Source organism: Lytechinus variegatus, chromosome 11, assembly GCF_018143015.1.
Source record: "Lytechinus variegatus isolate NC3 chromosome 11, Lvar_3.0, whole genome shotgun sequence".
NCBI lineage: Eukaryota > Metazoa > Echinodermata > Echinoidea > Temnopleuroida > Toxopneustidae > Lytechinus > Lytechinus variegatus.
Window position 1 is genome coordinate 32,550,390 of NC_054750.1, and position 15,179 is coordinate 32,565,568.

Below are 15,179 nucleotides of genomic sequence, written 5' to 3' on the forward strand. Positions count from 1 at the left end.
TGAACATGTGAAATTATTATTGTAACCCTTTTTGTGTGACAAACCAAATAGCAATTTTATTATCACATCTATAGAGATTGAATATTTGAAATTCCTATTTCAACATTTCCAGTTTCAATGTTAAGTGAATGGAATCCTCAGATAACTCATTTGCCAATGTTATACATACATGTATATTATCCTGAAATGTCTTATCATATTTTCACTTTTACATTTTTGTGATCTTTCTCTACTTAGAAGCCTCTCTTAAAGCCTGTCTTAATGTTTGGTAAAGGTTTTGTAACATGAATTATAATTGGTTATATTCTAACAGTAGAATATTGCAGAAGTGTAGTGGGTCATTTTTTTCAGCCTTACTTTTTTAGTAACTTTACCCTGCAATGTGTTTACCCTTTGAGCATTAACTTAAAGGAAATCAAAACCTAAGAAGAGAAGCAATCTTATTGGAAAGAATAAAAGGAAAGGAACAATTTAAAACAAGTTTCATCAAAATCGGTTTTGAAATAAGCAAGTTATGTGCGTGTAAAAGGTCTCATACTTTCTATGGGGATCCTCAAATTTGCAAACATGCTTCAAAATGGCTAATTTTGTGGACAATTCTCCATTTGTTTTGTACACATTTTTTTTAGATTTTCCCCATTATCTTTCAAATTGCATATTGCCTCATTCTGAGCATAATGTATGTCATAGGAAAATATAATTCACACCACATATGTCAAGGTCAGGAGGAAATAATGTGAAATATGTAAAATAAAGAGGGAAATCTGAAAATTTGTGTACAAAACAAATGGAGGGTTGTCCACAAAATCAGCCATTTTGAAGCATTTTTGCCAATTTGAGGATCCCCACAGAAAGTACAAAACTTTTTAAACATCCATAACTTGCCTATTTCACAACTGATTTTGATGAAACTTGTTTTAAATTGTTTTTCTTGTTTTACTATTTCCAATAAGACTGCTTCACTTCTTGGGTTTTGCTTTCCTTTAAACAAATTTACAAGTCATTTGAAGTCATTTTGAAGTCCTTTGAAATTAGAAGGGTACAAGTAGTATATCCTGAATTTTGTTTTTTAGCCCAAATCCATGCTTGAAAGTTGAAACTTCTTCTCAAGCATCGATTCGGCTAAAAGAAATCAAGATTTCCTACTTTTACCTTTCTAATTTCGAATGACTTAATTGCACTTTTTTAAAGACAAAAATATGCAGATATTCCATTTTGATGCAGCTCCCGGATAAATAAATTTTGATGTACATGTGAAACCGGTAAATTTATTAAATACAACACATATTTGCTTTAAGGGCACACACTTCGTAATAAAATGGAATAGTGACATAGACTTTTGTGAGATTTACCATTACTGAAGATAGATGTGAAATCATGGTAAATCGCACAAAAATTGATGTTCACTATTGCAGCTTTTTATATTACTACATTAACTACGTACGTATTTCCTAAAACTATTATTGAGCGGATGATATGAGACAAAATTGATTGAAAAGGATTATTTTGTAATTTACAAGGAAATCAGTTTGGATTCTGACTAAAACTGAAATGTGCTTCTGTTTTATGTATGAAACCCATGAAGAATTAAATAGGCTGAAAGTTACAGAATAAAATCTTTGTTGTTTTCTCATATATATATATATATATATATATATATATACCGGTATATATGGAAACACTAAATTGTAATACACCATTGAATAATAATACAATTTACAGAGAGATTAAAGATACAATATATATTTATTGTTGACTTACAGTTATTTGTTAGGCTACTGACATGAATATAGAGTATGTGTATTTCATCTTTTAAAGGTCAAGTCCACCTCAGAAAAATGTTGATTTGAATCAATAGAGAAAAATCAGACAAGCACAATGCTGAAAATTTCATCAAAATCGGATGTAAAATAAGAAAGTTATGACATTTCAAAGTTTCGCCTATTTTTAACAAAATAGTTATATGAACGAGCCAGTTACATCCAAATGAGAGAGTCAATGTCACTCCCTCACCATTTCGTTTGTTTTTTATTGTTTGAATTATACAATATTTCAATTTTTACGAATTTGATGATTAGGACCTCCTTGCCTGAAGCACAAAATGTTAAAATAATGGAATTCCACGTGTTCAGGGAGGAATGAAACTTTATTTCACATGACAATGACGAGAAAATAAAAATATTTCAGATTTCATATAATAAAATACAAAAGAAATAGTGAGTGATGTCATCAGTTCCTCATTTACATACCGACCGAGATGTGCATATAACTGTTTTGTGAAATGAATTTAAACTTTAAAATGCCATAACTTTCTTATTTACATCCGATTTTGATGACATTTTCAGTGTTATGCTTCTTGAATTTTTCTCTTTTTATTCAAATAAAGTTTTTGCTGGGGTAGACTTGTCCTTTAAACTTGCCTGGCTCTAAACTTGTATGTGAACATTTACATATTTCCAATAAATACATGTAAAAACAGAAAACAAAATTCATAAACATTGCATACCGTACATTAATCATAAATGTACATTTCATTTACACCGTACATTAATTATAAATGTACATTTCATTTTATATAAATTTACAATATATACATACATATAGGCGAGTATTATGTAAAAATCCATGAGAAAACCCCTATAATTTTGATATTGGAGAGGTTTACTTTACTTCATTTTCGTGTTTATTAACCCTCCTTATCTGAGGTTGCAAACCTATACTATCCAAATTGTCAATATAATCTCTGCGTAGTCTCCTTGCCCAGACACAATAAATGACCTAAAGTAATGTGGCTTGTGATCTTGCAAAGTAAAAATAGGTATTTGATTTTTTTTTAACATTGTCTTATTTCATTAGTTTGTTTTAATGAGCAGTTTCTGTAGTTAACTGGAAAATACATAATGTACAGTATGAAAGCCTAATGGTGGTCAGTCTCCGAAAAATAATGAGAACCCTGAAGACAGATAAATAATCTCAATCTAACCTATTTGGGTATGAAACATGAACTAAACAAATGGTAAAACACACTATTGCAACCATGTATATCATTGTGAGTTGTATGACATTAACATCTAAACTAAAGAGATAATACACACACTATTGCGACTGTATATTGTGCATTGTGAGTTGTATGAAAGTATTATTTATTAACATAAGTACTATTTGATGGTTACAAAAACTGATAATAGAATCACACTATTGCAACTAGTGGATAATATACTGAATAATGGCATTCAAATTTGATGAATAAATGAAATTAAATGAATACATAAAACTTCAACAACATTTACAGACGACTAAAGAGTGTAGAGAAAACGACTTCTGATCCAAAATGTTAAATATTTACAATGCTTCTAGTAATCGGGACTGTTTCATATGAAAAGCTGTTCATAAAATTTAACTATGACACTCTGATGGGATCATAGCTGCTTATAAGTTTATTAATGACTTCATTATGAAATGCTAAATGAGCTATCCAAAGATTTCCTTGTTATTTCAAGTGAATGTGCATGGATCCATTAGTCCCAAAGTTTTGCAAGAAAGAAAAAAAAACAGACAGAAAAATGTATGTAATGTCATTTTACAAAAATAATATATCAACTTCACCTGACGACATAAAAAATAGTGGAAAAAATAGAAATACAATACAAACAATACACTTGGTGAATAATGACCCACTGGATGAAGAAAAATGTTAGTATTAGCACACTATTGCATCTTTATCTTACATTATAGAATAAAGTCATACAGAACCAAACTTGAGTATTATGTTTCCTATTCTACTACCAACACTATTGCATCTTTCTAATTGCTAAATATTTGAAAGGAAAAAAAAAACCTTTTGTATTACGTTTCCTGTAATTAGAAGAATATTTGACTGGCAAGAATAGTTTAGAAATATCTAAATAAAGGTGACATGTAATCATAAAGTCCACAAGAAATTTAACTTAGACTTATTTGTAAAATGTTTAAAACTTGAGGAATAGTACCATTTATAATTTTTTTTTACTAATTTCCAAAAAAAAACTTTCAAAAATAATAAGTTCCATTAAAATTCACAAAAATGATAAGGTATTAAGGAAACAAAACAAGTTTCAATAAAAAGAAAAGAAAAACCCTATCTAGAGAAAAAAAAACATGAATACAACAATTAACAGTCTTTAAGATAAAGAATATGATGTAAAAAATGGAATCAACTATGATATCATTCAAGTACTACCCACTTTTAAATGAAGTATATAGTTTGAGAAGGATTTTAATACAAGTTCATAGTGGTTGTAGTTGATCTTTAATGCTAGCTTTAAATAAGCTATGAAATAACCTTTGGCTCATGAGGAAAAACATAAGAAGCCGTAACAAAGCAATAGCAATGATCGTAGAACACTTTCCTATGATTGATTGCATTGACTACAATGTACAATCTATCGTGAATATCAGGTGTATGATTAATAACTAAACTTTGTGATATGGGACTCTGGTAAATTTTCCAGATGGAGATTTAAAAATAAATATCAGAAACTGAAAAAGAAAGAGATATGGAAATATGGAATACAGAGAGAGTAGGTGAGAGAAGGAGAAAGGATACAAGGTGAGAGGAGAGTTGTAGAGAGAAAGAGAGAGAGGAAGAAATGCAGTAGGAGTGGGAGAGAGAAAGACTTACAGGGGGGGGGCAGAGATAAACATAGTAATTAGGTGCACTGTCCCATACACATTATGCAAACTAATGCTGCCAACCCCCTTTTCTTCAGATCATAAACAACATGAATATCATCTATTGAAGCTTTCAAGTATCAAGGCACTGAGTGGAATGCTTAAATACACTGGAGATCTAATCAAAACATCATTAGCGGGAGGTTGCCTGGCTATCCCAATCAACAGAGTATCTGCACTTAATTAACCCCGCGTTACCTCCCTGTCCAGCGGTTTCCTGTGTGGCGCTGCTATGCTAATTGGCAGCTGTATAGGATAGTTTATTCGAAATAGATGGCAAAGACAATAGCTGCAGCGAAGAGGGAATGGTTCTCGTAGGTAGCTGAAGCGAAGGTATCCCGCTGATGATCCCAGAGGCAACGGCTTCCCATGTGGATGTCCTGGTCTCGCTTCTCACCAATGTCAACCAAGCAGATAATCTGGCAGAATTGGAGGCAGAGTGGGAAGGGAAGAAACATAAAATAGTACAATGAAGTCCTCTATATTTTGTACAAAGAAAAAAAAAGTTATCTTGAATAATGTTTGATCTTGGGTTATTTGACCTTCTGATATCATTTACCATCACCACCATAGCATTACAATGCCATCATCGTCATCACCATCATCATCATCATCCCCATCATCATCATTATCATCACCATTACCATTATCATTATCCCCATCATCATCATCCCCATCATCATCATCATCATCCCCATCATCATCATCACCACTACCATTATCATCATCATCACCATCATCATAATCATCATTATCATCATAATCATCACCATTACCATTATCGTCCTCATCACCATCATCATCCCCATCATCATCACCATTACCATTCTCATCATCATCACCACCACCACCATCATCATCCCCATCATCATCATCACCATCACCCCCATCATCGTAATCACCACCACCACCACCATCTCTGTTATCATTTAATTTGAGGATAAGTGAAAGAAAACCCAACACATTTCTACCTACTGTATACAAGACATGTTTATAAATACATCTAAAATGCGAAATGTTACGTTCACATCTAATGAAGATGTAACCTCGCACTGGGAAGGAGGGAAAAGGGAGGAGAGGGAGGAGGGGGTGCTCCTATCCATCCCACAGAGTTTTCAGAGTCTTCTTGGGGTCTTACCTTGTATCTTTCAAAGTCAAGTTCTTTGACTTGGAGTTTGATCTCTGATACAATGGTCTTGGCTAAAATGCTGCATTGGATAGGCTCATAGCTGACTTTCTCCAGATGCTTCTCTAGAACATCATTCATGATTGGTTCTACCCTTTCTGCAACAAATCTATTTACCAATCAAAAGAAGTGTTTCATCAGTTGTAAGAACTACACAGTCAGGAAATTCCTTACACTATACATTGGACAAATAATTCCAGTGAAGGGGAGAGGGGATTTAGCTCTACTTATTACTACTGACATTATTCATACATAATGACTATTCAATTTGATATAGACAGTGTTCCCACAGAACAGAATTCCATGACTTTTCCATGACTAAATTGCTGCTTTCCATGACTTCCCAGGAGAATTTGGGATGTCACAAAACTGGGAAAAATGGAAAACATGAACAGCAATTATAATAGCAGAGTATGAGAGTTGCGAGACACAACAAACTGGAATGCTGCAATAGCCAAGAGACAAATGCAATTCCATGACTTTTCACAAATTTTCCAAATTCCCTGACTTTACCCTGACTACAAATTTTTCCAGGATCTTCCATGACTGTGGGAACCGTGATAGATACATGTAATTGTTACTGCATCATTGTCACAAATACCTAAAGAATCAAAGAGTAAGTGATGTCCAGCATTGGGTTGATTTCTATTTCCAGGTACATTACATAATGAAACAAAATACAATATATTTACACATTGTGATATAAACAACAAAAATGTTCCCATATCTAAACAAACCTCTTCTTTGGTTCCATACGGTAAGTGTTCTCATATTCCACAGTATGTTTCACGTTGTATTCTTCAATCTCATGGTCACTTGGAGCGCATCCCAAGGCCAAATAACTCGTTCCCATCTCGTTGGGGCGCCGCGCCGTCAGATCAAACAAACTTGACCGTTGAGGCATGTTTATACTCTCCACTTGGAGGGTGGCCCGACGATTCATTTTCTACGCTTTCCTTTTCGCATCCACTTCAGCTATAACAAATGTAAGATTCTGTGTATAAAACAAAAGTGCAAGAGAAAAACGATAACAAAACATATGTATTTTCAAGTTTGAACAAGACAATGAATATGCAATTATGCACACATCCAGTTCAACCTTTCCTTCCCACTACTCCAATTTCAGCATTTTGACAAACTCTGAAAGTCACAGTGAAAGGTGTTGAGACTCCTGCTCAAAGATGTAGCACAGACTGTTTTAGGTGCAGTTTCTCACTTGATTTTTAACAACAATCCTTATGAAGATGGATTCATACAGTGTGCTTTGCTGGAAAATCAATGTTTATATAGACTCGAAATAACAAAATAAACAGAATATGTATAAATGAGTTGTTCAAGCAAAGATCCAGCTGGATTAGACAATAGTTTTGAGGGGTCGACTATTTTGCAAAAACAATATGGCCCCTGAAATGGAATTGAGTTCAACTTGGCTATATGTATATTGCCTATTGGGTTGAACTGAGTATATTCATTTATAATTCAGTATAGAATTGATCTCAACCCCATCCATGAAAATCTCTCAAATGAAATCCATTAACATCAGATGAAATTAAATTCTACAATAAAAGAGTGAAAAAGATGGTACTGAACTTCAGTATTGAAGTGTATTGTCACAATTTATGGAATAGCAGCATCAATGAAAACCAATGAACATTTAGCAAGAACTCTACCTTCACCAAATTAATGCATAGAAAAAGTATTGTGTTGTATAATCAACAGCAAACTATAGGCTCATCGTTCACAATAAGGAATTGAAACACAAAGACTTGAGAATAAGAGCAATATATGATGTGCTCAGTTGCTAAGGTGACATTTGTTGACATTGTGCATTGATGATTATCATTTCAATTTTCATTATGTATTGTGCACAATAGGCAAGGACAGGGTGACATTATAAAGCCAATGGTGATTGAAGTTTTTTAGCATTCCACAGGAGATAGAACTGATGAATTCCTCAATAGAACAATAGCAATGCAATTACTACTCATTACCAAAGGAATTCATAATCAATTTCACACAATGGTCTTAATAACTTGATATGTGTTGATTACTATTGTGTTGGATAATCATTTACTAGTTCATATTGCTGTCTCCTTGCAAGAAGGAAGTTAAACACAAAATTGTAATGCTTTCATGAGAAAAAATGAAGACGAAAAACATTGAAACAAGTAAAAAAGACATATTATTGACTTTTTAAATCAATCAATTAAAAAAAAAACTTGTTGTCATCCCACTTCACATTTTACTCTCCCTATCTCCCCTTATCCTTCCATTAATCATTGGATTTCAGAATAAAAGACACACAGTTCCTACTAGTCACTGCATTGCAAGAAGTCCCTGATTCAGTTGGATTTGAATACACTCAGAGTAACATTTTTTTAATTGTAGAATGGAGAGAAAAAACAACAAGACTGAGTAAAGATGTCTATTAGAGATCTGCATTTGATTCCCCCACCCACAAAAAAAATAAATAAAAACCAGGCCCATCCTCCCATCATAAAAAACTAATTCACTCTAAAAAAAAAAGAGAGATAAATTGAGCTCTTAAAAAGCATGTATAGTGACTGCACTTCGGAGTGCTGATTTGTCTAAGTCAAATTTGAATGAGAAAAATCAGCACTCAGAAGTGCAGTCACTATACACGCTCCTCAAGAGCTGAATTGGCTCTGTTTTTTAGAGAGTTATTGTCCTCATGAATATGAACTTCCACTCAAATGTGCACAACTTTCAATCAATTAATTATTACACCATTAACAAATGCTAATGAGTGATAATTAGGAATAGAATGAATGTACATTGTATGAAATTACCATGCTGATAATCCAATGCAGTAAACATACTAGACAAATATTCAAATGCTTATTAAAGGTATTGTTTAACTTTGTGAGCAGCCGATTTAAAAAATTCTCAAACCAAGATGAAACATGTGTACAAGTGCATGTATCAGAACTAATAAACCCTGAAAACAACCATTATTGAGAATGAAAAGCTAAAACTACAAGGCAAACCCTGATATTGCAAATAGGTGTCTTATAGACGCCTAAAATAGTACACACAAGTGTATGGGATGAAAATTAAGATGGTGTTTCCGGTCACTTTATATTTCAATTTTTGAAGCACTAAATAATTATTTTTGAACAAAATTTTTTCTGGGCTTCATTTTTGTAACATATCACAGACACAGGTGACAAGTGTGACCTTCTAGCTCAGATTTTTTAAAAGTCAAACCAATGTTAACTAATCACTTAAAAAAGGAGACTGTTAGATTAGAGAACCCCCCCCCCCCCTTTTTTTTTAATGAGCAGGGTTTTTCATTTTAGAGATCTCATTTTCTTTAATTGAAAGTTTTCTTTTGTATAATATAAGAAAACGACAAATGGCATATGGAATAAAGGGTAATTCTTAATTAAAGACACCAATCTCCCGATGGTTCCACTTTCATTTTACTATGGTACTTCAGGAATTTGAATCTATTTCATGTACCTTAATTTTAAACAAGATAATGATTGACTAGAGGTCAATTACTCTGCTTGGTCAAAGATCACTTTTCACATTTCTTATAAATTAAACATACCAATTTTCTATGAGAGTTATGAACATCCTCATATGGGTTACATGTACACAATCCCCAATGAAAATCTGGAAACCAAACACCTAGAATATGACATTTTAAATATTTCAACATTAAATTCACCATGTATCAGCTTTGATAAGTTTGTAAATAAAAATGAATTGGTCTACAGTACATGTTCATCTGTAGCATGTAGAAGCTCCTTGGTCTTCACAATAATGTTTTTTTTTCTCATGACTGTCCAATTGCCCTTGTTCTTTCTATGTCATAAAATGTTTATCTGGAAATGGTATATGGACTACATGTAAATGGCTATTGGACCAACTGGTTATTAGACGAAATGATGAGTGGACAAATTCGCAATTAGACCATGTGGATAGGGGATGAACTGATGGTAGACCAAATGATAGTAGACGAGTTGGCAATAGGATGATTTGGCATTAGACGAATTGGAACTAAACCGTTCATTTATATAATGAAAAAGATTCTATTTCAAGTGATATAAATCAAACATGTTAAATTATAAAATTGTTTGAGAAATTAATCTGTGAAGTTCCTATATACTTGACTAGTATAAATCAAAGTCTCTTTTTTTCTAGCTAGTTACAAATAAAAAGATAAAAATGCCACATAAGGCAAATTAAGAGTTCATAACATTGTCATTTCTGCATACTTGCTCTGAAAAGCTGTGTCAACATTGATATGTATTGCTGGATCGCCTGGATGGATTGTAATTAATCTTTAGGCAGCATAAAACTTTGATATTGATCTCTATTGTTTGCATGGATGCTTCACCGAGGCAATATCTCTCTTACACATACCAATAGTGCTCATTGGTAACATATTTTAACAGTGGACTTTTTCCATGATAGACAAACATGTTAGTGAAATACAATTGTTTATTTAATTATCCCTATTTTTCCCTCTTTTCTCCACAATCTCTCCCTTCCCCTCTCAATTCAGTTATAAAAGTGAAAGTAAAATATGAAATTATATCAAATTTAGTACAACTTTATAATATTCGAGAATTACTCAAGAATTGAAATACTTAATAGGGACTACTCTATCTGATTTTGCTCCTCTTTCTGCCTGTTGAACATTTTTTTTTTCTCTCTTTTTTCCAATAAAGCAAAACATTAATTTATAAATGTACTGTCAATTTTTTAGGAGCAAAGCATCCACTCCCCCTGTCTATTAATTTATATCTTAATGTCAATGCAATCTCTCTCTCTCACTCTCTCTTTTTAACCTCCTTCATAGAACACACAAGTCAAGGCACTATTCTTAACTCTCTATTCAGGACAGGATCAGATACTCTTTTTGTCACTTTGTTTTCTATCCCTACTTGCAGGCCTATAGAAGTATCAATCAAGGTGAGGAAAGAATAGAACCAAACTCTACATAGTGGTCAATCATGCATTGGCCCAGAAATGGCCAGAATGCACTCAATGAAGAATGTAAATGAATGAAATACAAAAATCATTTTATCAAAACTTACATCACAGTCACAGTCATCCACTAGCTGAACTTTATCACAGCATATGAAAATTTGATACACTGCCGAGGCATCACCAACATCAAGTAATGCACTCACCTCAACTCAAGAAGAGCTTGCAAACTGAATGAGCACACAATATATACCAATTAATCTAATGGTTGTCAACTTGTATGTTCCACCTCTGCACGACCCAATTGCACTAATCTTTATCACAGCGTTGCTTTCTTGATTAAAACTCCTGCCCATACACATAATCATATGATGACAAGCAAGGACCACTCGACATTTGATTAACAACTGCCCAGTGCAACATCATTGTATGGGAGCAAGTAGAAGCTACTTATCTGCTGAAGCTGGATTTCCCCATATTATTTTGTATGGTAGAGGTCAAAGAAGGAGAGGATAGAGAGAGGAAAGAGATGACCTCAAGATAATCTGCCACTCCTAAACAGTTCAAAAGTTGTAGAAATATTTTCATGCTGTGTCTGAGGTCACATCCCAGGAGTATGGTTAGTCTCTTATTCAGTTGGTCCCAGCTTGTTGAACAATAAAAGAAAAAAGTGATCTGTAGAACTGTAAAATATTCCTTTTATATTATATCATGGAGCTAGCTCTATGATTATATCATACATTCCAAACTTAGATGTTATATTAGACTACATTTCTGAAAAAAAACTAGCAATAATCAATTTGACATAAAGGCATAAAGGCTACATGCAATCTGCTTGCCATTAGAATTTTCTATTTACTAGTAGATCTACTCAGCTTACAAATAAACACCTTATGTACAAGTGTAGGTTATTTTTTTTAAAGTAAAATTAAATAAAGGTAAAAATTAAAAAGCTTCTCTCCTTGGCCTTTCCAAAATCATCTTTAAATAGAATTTTATAAGATGTAGAAGATTATACACCAAAGTTTTGGAGCATTACATATTGTTGCTATAAATCTGTCTGTTTTCTTTTTTTAAAATATTTTTAAAACCTTATAAGATGTAGAAGATTATACACCAAAGTTTTGGAGCATTACATATTGTTGCTATAAATCTGTCTGTTTTCTTTTTTTTAAATATTTTTAAAACCTTTTTTTCTCTCTTTCGATGGAGGTTGCTAGCAAAGACAGATGCAATATGAAACCTCAGTGACAGATAGAGACTGAAGATTTTTTTTGTCGAACTTTGAACATTGATCTATAGCTACTTTGATTTCTCAATTAAATTAAGTAAATTAGAGTTATTATAGATCTAGATTCAATTTCAACTTCAAGTTTAGCAACTTTACATTATGTTTAGATCTAGTCCCCCTCTGTTAAAAATATCAAAAGACACCTCAATAATAATAAACAGTTCTTGTATAGCGCATATCACAATTATGAATAATGTCTCTATGCGCTTCCAAAGGACTTGGATATTATTACCCCAGCTGTAGCTGGGGTAATAATGTTAGACCCCCCTAGATCTACTCCTGCTGTTGTAAATTAATACACCATAGTACTCAATACTCATCATTGTCTATTTCCTGGTGACTGGACAGTGACTGTACATGTAAGTCCTGGGCCCCGTTGTACAAAGAGTTACGATTGATCCAATCGATCGCAACTATGGAAAGCCAGCAAAGTCAACATATGAAATGCATGTTTGTTCAAAAAAAATTCTAGATATGAATCCATATCCATAAATTCATTGATTTCTTGATAATCTGGTGTGTTCTCTTTTGATTAAAAAGGACATTTTGCAGATTTCCTGTAGAAAAATTATGACACTGATGGATTTCCATAGATTTACGATTGATCGGATCAATCGTAACTCTCTGTACAACGGGGCCCTGCTGTAACTATCTCTCCATTTATCATAACCCAGGGAGCTCCCGCCCGCTGTGGCGGGAGCCCAGGAGCTTACCGTGTATTTGACCATACTCACGGGACTAGCGTGATTTATGGTCTAAATATTTCTCCAAATGAATTGTGAAAAGAGAAATTATTGTTGTAACAAAATGGCCGATCGAAACGGGGGTAGAAGGAGAGAACTTTTCGTTTTTTGAGGTTCCAGTCTGTGCCCAGATGTCAGGAAAACTGCCACTCGTTAGACCTTCATCCATACAATCATGGTAAGTGCGTAATTTCTCTTTTCACAATTCATTTGGAGATATATTAGACCATAAATTACGCTAGTCCCGTGAGTATGGTCAAATACATGGTAAGCCCCTGGGCTCCCGCCCGCTGCGCAGGCGGGAGCTCCCTGGGTTACCTTTAATCACTGGCTTTAATGTTTAATACTAATGACTAATTAATAGGCTTTTTAACACCTATATTACTTTCGGTAGATCTAGATTGTCTAGATCTAATCCTGGGGCTGGGTTTTTTTTTTTGGGGGGGGCTAAATTATTTGCACACTGTGCCTGTATCTGTAAAAAAGAATTGGCGCCATTGGCATTAGGCCTACACAATTAAGCTCAAAAGCATCTAAACTAGGCCTAGCCTATAGTTTTACTGATCAGCATTGAAACAAAGTCATACTAGTCATATCCAACTCTCATCTTCAGTAGATCTTGACCTACTGACTGGGTAGTGGGTACCGCCGAGCTTATTGAACACTCACTGGGCCAGTGCCACTGTGGGGACGGCGAGAATGACTGCAAGAATCTCCAACACTTTTAGTCTTTTTTTTTGTGCCGAACCTGGCTGTGTGAAATGACAACACTGCCATCACCTCGTAAGTCGTAAAATAATGAATGCTATTGAGATTTTCATTCAGTTCTTCCATCAATTCACAACAGTAATAAACAATATACATATTCTTAAATTCATTAATTTATGTTTAATGCTGGCAATGAATTAATAACAAAGACAAAAAAAAACTTACCCACCTCGGATAGCTGCACTGAAATTACGGGATCCCAGCCAATTTAATCGATCGATATCCACTGACAGCTGTTATTTTCGATCAATTAGACGATCGCGATATCAACTAATATTTTTGTACAAATTTCTTTATAGCTTTCTGAATTCTTATTTCATATGATGTATTATTTTTTATACGTAATAATTATGGTACATATTATCTGCCAAAATGAATTGCTTGATAATATTTAATGTTCTATCTTACCGTGACTTGTATGATATTTCAACAGTTTAATTTAATAGTTATATTTTGAAACAATACAAAAAAGTAAATTTGACATTATAAGAAATTTCCCTTCCCTTTTCTTTCTTTCTTTCTTTCTTTCTATCTTTCTTTCTTTCTCTTTGTTTCTTTCTTTCTCTTTGTTTCTTTCTTTCTCTTTGTTTCTTTCTTTCTTTCTTTCCTTGGAGGTGGAACTTTCGGGGTCATGCTCGCTAATCCCCCCCCCCCGAATTGCACTCAATAGCTATAGTTTATCAGTTTTGGGACACCCAGATTTTTCATCACGGCGAAAAGGGCACTTGTCCCGAAGACAACATGACCAATTTCCCTATTTATAAATAAAAAGCTGTCTTCGTTTACCGATCCAAATTTGTTCAAAAGATCAAGAAAGTAGCCTTATAAAGAAAGTGTGAAAATATGAATTCTTTCAGTTGAGTAAAATAATGTCACCTATATACATTTTTTTTTCTTCAGAAAATAAGCCCAAATTTTGAGAGACAAATACAGACATGGCGAATAGAAGAAAATTCTGTAAGGCTGTTAGCGAGTGAAACAAGAAAGAAAATATTTTACATTTTTAATGTTTAAATATGATAGCTTTTCACGTACTATTTAGCAAATTGTATTCACTCTTTTCCCTTTTCTTTTCTCTGTTTTTCTCCTTTTTTCCCCTTTGATCTTGAAAATTTATTGGGAGCGCCATGGCCCCAAGCCCCCCATTTGCATACGTCAGTGCTTTTTCAGATATATTTTTTTCAGATATAACAAGAGTTTTCATAGTGTATGTGGTTTTATATAATTTTGCAGGCATGCTGTTTTGAATCGACGCTTTTGATCTCTTCATCATCATATTGGCACAATTAAGTGGCGTATAATGAGCCAAAAACAGGCAGGGGCTAGACAGCCCACCTAATGAATAGTCATGACGACTGTTTTCACAAAATATTGCTAAACTTTAAACTTCAATAACTTTATTATTTGTTATCCGATTTTGATGAAAATTTCGGCATGTTGCTCAGTGAATTCTACTCTATGTATTGAGATATAAATATTTTCAGCCCGGACCATCCCTTTAACTCACTGATCTCTTTAACTC

General features: G+C 33.5%; 1 protein-coding gene across 2 annotated transcripts; it reads right to left on the reverse strand.

The window, feature by feature from the left end:
* Positions 1-3,578: 3,578 nt before the first annotated feature.
* Positions 3,579-11,433, reverse strand: LOC121424527 (dynein light chain Tctex-type 5-like). Of its 2 annotated transcripts, none has more exons than XM_041620241.1 (4): positions 11,062-11,433; positions 6,634-6,890; positions 5,849-6,005; positions 3,579-5,129 (listed from the first exon to the last, which is right to left on the reverse strand). In XM_041620241.1, exons 2-4 carry the CDS (start codon positions 6,837-6,839, stop codon positions 4,971-4,973), a joined length of 522 nt encoding a protein of 173 aa, XP_041476175.1. In that variant the 5' UTR covers positions 6,840-6,890; positions 11,062-11,433; the 3' UTR covers positions 3,579-4,970. The 2 variants fall into 2 exon arrangements, with proteins under 2 accessions (XP_041476175.1, XP_041476176.1); XM_041620242.1 differs by having other exon boundaries at positions 10,966-11,433.
* Positions 11,434-15,179: the final 3,746 nt, after the last annotated feature.

Bases quoted from the DNA above. Each gene is read 5' to 3' on its own strand.
- LOC121424527 (XM_041620241.1), bottom strand. From the start codon at position 6,839: ATGAATCGTCGGGCCACCCTCCAAGTGGAGAGTATAAACATGCCTCAA. The intron at 6,006-6,633 runs GTTTGTTTAGAT...ATTGGTAAATAG, and splicing joins CGTATGGAACCAAAGAAGAG to ATTTGTTGCAGAAAGGGTAG. The intron at 5,130-5,848 runs GTAAGACCCCAA...CAATTCTGCCAG, and splicing joins TTGACTTTGAAAGATACAAG to ATTATCTGCTTGGTTGACAT.